The sequence below is a fragment of the Gavialis gangeticus genome, unplaced genomic scaffold, assembly GCF_001723915.1.
Source record: "Gavialis gangeticus isolate Ggan-Ray unplaced genomic scaffold, GavGan_comp1, whole genome shotgun sequence".
Lineage (NCBI taxonomy): Eukaryota > Metazoa > Chordata > Crocodylia > Gavialidae > Gavialis > Gavialis gangeticus.
The window spans coordinates 8,630,954-8,635,918 of NW_017729018.1; the positions used below are offsets into that span (position 1 = coordinate 8,630,954).

A 4,965-nucleotide genomic window follows, 5' to 3' on the forward strand; every position below is an offset into this window, starting at 1 on the left:
ACCACACGCCCCCTCCCCCCTCACACGCCCATCTCACTCCCGCTCCAATTACATTCAGCCAAACCTGCTCTCACTTGGAAATCAAGAAAGAAACAAAAAAGAATCTAAAAAGTGCTTTTAAAATTAAAGGACTAGAATCTCTTTTCATTTTACACTGTGCATTTAAAAATCAGGTGAATGGCTGAAAGGTGCCTTATCTGTCCTCTCCTAACCTGGAGCGGGGTGTGCTGTGTACCCACCCGTCTACTTGTCTCTATATGCATGAACTTGTCTCGCTAGAGAGCTGGGGAACAGGCTGGGGAGTGACCCCTGAGAGATATTTTAGATCACGGAGCCAGGACTGCTAGTGACAACCCTCAAGCCCTACACGGTAGCTTGGTGAACTGGGGCAAAGGTGTTTACACCGGCATAGCGACTCTCCTTCCTGCATGTGACAGTACAATGACCTTTACATGGCTCAGACTGAGACCGCACGAGGGACTGCCCCAGCGTAGCTCGACTGGTAAAACATCACCCCCCAAGCCAAAGAGCTACATTGGGACAAGATCCTACATGCTGGAGAAGCTGAAAGCAACCCCTGCCTCTTTCCTCTTTCAGCCCAGCTGTGCGTGTAATTTTCTAGTTGCTTTCCGCTCTTTCAGTGCTGTCTGAGAGCTGGGAAGGGGCCTTTGTTAGGCAGAACAGGGGCTGACCCTCTTTATCTCAAGGAGTCGCTGGCCTGCGATCATAAAGATCTCCCAGACAGGTCACTTCCAAGTCTGTTTGGCACTGAAACAGGGCGCTGGGTGATGCTGAAGGAACCTGCTACGTGTTGCATTAAGCAGAGGGCAGGTGGGCCCGCAGCCTGCTTCTTCTCCCCCGTGGCACAGCCAGCACCTTTGTTCCATTGGTATCCTCTGCGCTAGGCTTTCAGCACCACCAATTCAAATATATAACAGTCCCTGCCTCTGCTGGACAGTGAATACTTTGGTGCCCGTCTGATGGACCAGAACTACGTACCCCAGAAGTCAGGGTGTGTGATGACCCAGCACAAGGTGCTCGTAGGAGATACGTTTCCAAAGCCCCTAAGCCTTAAAGGGGTAGCAGCTTCAGCAGACTTTTATTTCTAGCCCTACCAATTCTCTCCCCATAATGATTCCACGAAGCTTTAAGGGAAATCCTAAATAACCTTTGTAGGACAGCTCTCATTTCTAGCTCCTTTTTAGGGTGTGCTTTGACACCATCACTCTCATTCCTAAAATCTCCGAGATGATCCTCACCCAAGAAATTCTTTTGACTTAAATAATCTTGGAACCGAGTGCTTTGAGATCCTGGGCTGAAAGGTGCAATGTAGCAAGTGCTAAGGAATGTCACTAGGCCATGCAGCAGCTACTCAGGAAGGCTGAAGGCTGAGGTTAAAAAGCCACCCCAGTAATCACTGGGTGCCTGTGAGCCTCAAAGGCCCTATCCTAGAGATGACCATAGCTTCATGACTGGAGTTGGGATTTGGGAGTAGAGTATGAATAAACAGGGAAGAGAAAGTAAGTGCTGTCGCGAAAGGGAAAGTCAGGATGTCCCAGGTGCAATGGAACAGCTCTTGGCTCTACTATGCCTAGAGTTTGTCATCACAGAGCCAGGCACTACAAAATAAAGCAGGTGTTGCTAACTCATCCCTGAAACAGAGACTGTCTGGAATTTTTGTTGCTTTCTCATATTCCCTGTCCCACTCAGGGTTATCAATATGCAAGGAGGAGTTAGTTTTGTTGCCACAAGGTTCTCTTTCTACTGACATCTAATACTCACATAAGACTTTTAGTGCTATACCATATTACAATCTACAACCACATAGTACCGGCTGAAATACAGCCATCTCTGAGGTGGGGGACAGGATGTATATATGTACTGCTCACCAGGCACGTCAAGCGTTCTCAGGAAAAGTGCCACCTGAGCAGACGAGGCCACCACTTCTTAAGGCAGTGGTTCTCAACCTTTTCAGAGCCACGGCCCTCCTGCACCGCTTTCTGGAAGGTGGTGGCACCCCTGGTTGAGAACCACTGTCATTGCTGCTCAACCTACTTCAGAGCTTCTCAACTGGGTGTTGCTATCTCCAGATAAAGCTGGCCTACACCTGCTGCACAGCCAGTCCAGGAAGGGCTGTGGCACATGAGCGCACTCCTGAATTAGGGCTTTGATCACCCTAAAGCAGGCAGGAGCTGCCTCATGCTGTGCAGCCCTTCTTGGTCCAGCAGCCCCAATGCTCTGCCTGGAAAGAAAGGCACACAGGTGGGCTATGGCAAAGCCAGCTCCTGCCTGCTTTAAGCTGATCAGAGCCCTAATGCAGCAGAAGTATGTTCGTGGCTGTTACCATGGTGGCAGTACCTGCATCCTGGCACCTCGATGGGGAATAGCAGCACCCCGGTTGAAAACCACTGTCTTGTCCAAGAGAATCTCATGCAGTTCCCTTGCAGAGTGCACAGGTTTGTTTCTCATCTGCCTTGGAAGGAGAAGAGTTAAGTCTTCCCCTCATGATGTGGACTCCCTAGATCTCAAAGCACTTTGCAAATGTGGACAAACAGCATTAGCCTCATTTTTACAACTGAGGCAGCTGAGACCCATGGAAAAGTGGCTTTGCCTGACATCACAAAGGGATGTGAGAGCAGAGCCAGGATTACAACCTACTCCCAGTCAGGGACAAGTACTAAACTTATAGGAAGGACCCTGGTTTTCCCTGTAGACATTGCAAGCATGATGTCTGGAGCAGAATTTTGTCTGTCTACACACATGGCATAAACATTTTTAAATCAATGTGTAAAATATCCCTAATCCCCACCTCCTCCATTAACACAAATAGCAAGTGAATATAATTGCACTGGGGCTGCTCTGAAGGGCGATTTTGCCAAAGCTACCTCAATTTACTCAGCATCAGGGAAGGAAAGACCCAAACCCCTGGGACGTATCAGATACCCTACGATGAGCATCTCGGGCATCGGGAGCTTTATCTTTCCAAAACAGAAGAAGCAAAAAAATCTAAGCTTGATTTTTCCCAGTCCAGCCAAACAGAGGCACCAAAAGTATCAACTGCCCAGGAAAGTTCATTCAGCTCTTAGCATTTTTCCATCATTTCTTTTTTTTAAAGAGATGCATCTCAGAATTTGTTTTAAGTGTGTCTGGACACAAAATAAAGCTTTGGATTTACATGGAAGCTTCTTTCCATGTTACAGACCCATCTTGCCACCCTTAACCCAAACTTCCTAAGAATCTGCCTTCAAAGAAAAGGCCCTTGGCTAGAAAAGCTTCCCAAAGGAAGCCTGGCTATGATGAGAAGATTGGAAACGTTACACACACACACATATATATATAGATATATATATATAGATATCTATATATATCTATACCTATATCTATAGATATATATATCTCATTTTGTTTTAAAAAGGGAGAGAAACATCTTTGAAGAGAAATTGGAGGAAAGTACTAACTAGATTTTGTGACACCTTTTTTTTTTGGTTTAGGAGAGTCCTTGAATGTTGTTACCCTCAGATGACCCCCCTGCTACATTCAAACTTCCTGATGCTTCATCGTTAGGGCTATCTTCAAAGTGCTGCTCTGGGCTGTTTCTCTGCGTGGTGTCCTCTGACTCTTGATTCTCGCCATCACCTTGAAAGCTTCCGTCTTCGGGGTTCCCTGTAGAGGCGGCCAAGCCGCCAACATCTCTCACCCGGGGCTTCCGTCCCCTTCTGGATGGGATACCATTGCAACCATCTTTTTTAAGGTGCCTGTGCAAGTGGTCAGATCGGACGAAAGTCTTGAAGCAACTGTCGCACTGGTAGGGCCGCAAGCCAGTGTGAACACGCATGTGGTTCTTCAAGTCGTAGTTGTGAGCAAAAGCGGCCCCACACTGCTGGCACAGGTACGGTTTCTCACCTGTGTGTTTCCTCATGTGAACCTTCAGCTTGTCTTGCCTGCAGGGACAGAAAGGAAAGGGGGTGTCAGCCGGTGGCCTTCAGATCCTGTGCCCCAATGCACTGCCAGGTCCCAGCAGGGATGGAAACCCTGCTACCTCCTACAATTCATGGGCCAGGGAGTCCCTCCGACCTCAGATGCTCCACCCACTCTTGGCTGGATGCTAACCAATGGACCTGGAAGGGACTGGAGTGGCTCGGTGCAATGACACTGGGGGTGGGAGTGGAACCGTATTTTTAGCAAGCTGCTGTCGTTCAATGGCTGTTTGGAAGCCTGTGTGAAACAAGCTGGTGGGTTCCTGTGCGGTTCTTAACAGACGAGCATCCACCTAGTAAACTCACATAGTGTGGCATGAGCCATCCAGGGAGACCAGGAGCTACAAAATCTGGTAAGGCAGCATCCCGGAGCCCTTCCCAGAGAAGGTCAGACCTGAGGCACATCTCTGGGGCAGCCCACCCAGTGCCTGGGGGGGAATCCAGGAGCTATCAGAGTGAATCAAATGGGGGGCCACCCTGCCTAGTATAACACCAACTGCTTTACTGGGATAACCTCCTCCTGACCGGTCAGTGTTCAGGGGAGGCTGATGCCACCCCTGAAGTGGAAAGATTTAGCCCCTTCCAAGGCCTTATTCCATTATTTGGATTTACTATTGCAAACTACATATCTTTCTGCTGCCCTGGGAAGTGCCGGCCGATTTAGTGAGAGGCAATCTGCTTCCCAGATACCAGCTCTACCCTGGGGAGGGCCCAGCAGCCCCAGCCTTTCTATTTTGTGCTGTACACACTACTGCCTGGCCCAAGACTGGGGTTCCTAGCTATTATCTCAATACAAATCATTAATAAGGATCACAGTAACCACAAGAAAGTTCTGCTTATGGACTACAGGATACAGTAAGCTTAAAGATATTCCTACCATCTGAAGGAAGGTACATCAGCATGGAGTCATAATTGTTTACTGGGGCTATCCAACTTCTCCAAGGTTGAGAAGTCATGCCTGCAGCACTCTCAAGCCATTAACTCGGCC

The 4,965-nt window shown here is 48.5% G+C and overlaps 1 protein-coding gene across 3 annotated transcripts in view; it reads right to left on the minus strand.

Annotated features, from left to right (window-relative positions):
- Positions 1-2,456: 2,456 nt before the first annotated feature.
- Positions 2,457-4,965, minus strand: part of ZBTB7A (zinc finger and BTB domain containing 7A) — a 28,050-nt gene continuing 25,541 nt past the window's right edge. For all 3 annotated transcript variants that reach the window (XM_019513386.1, XM_019513388.1, XM_019513387.1), the window contains exon 3: positions 2,457-3,941. In XM_019513386.1, coding sequence (XP_019368931.1) covers positions 3,488-3,941 — 454 coding nt within the window. In that variant the 3' untranslated portion in view covers positions 2,457-3,487. The remainder of the gene's footprint in view (positions 3,942-4,965) is intronic.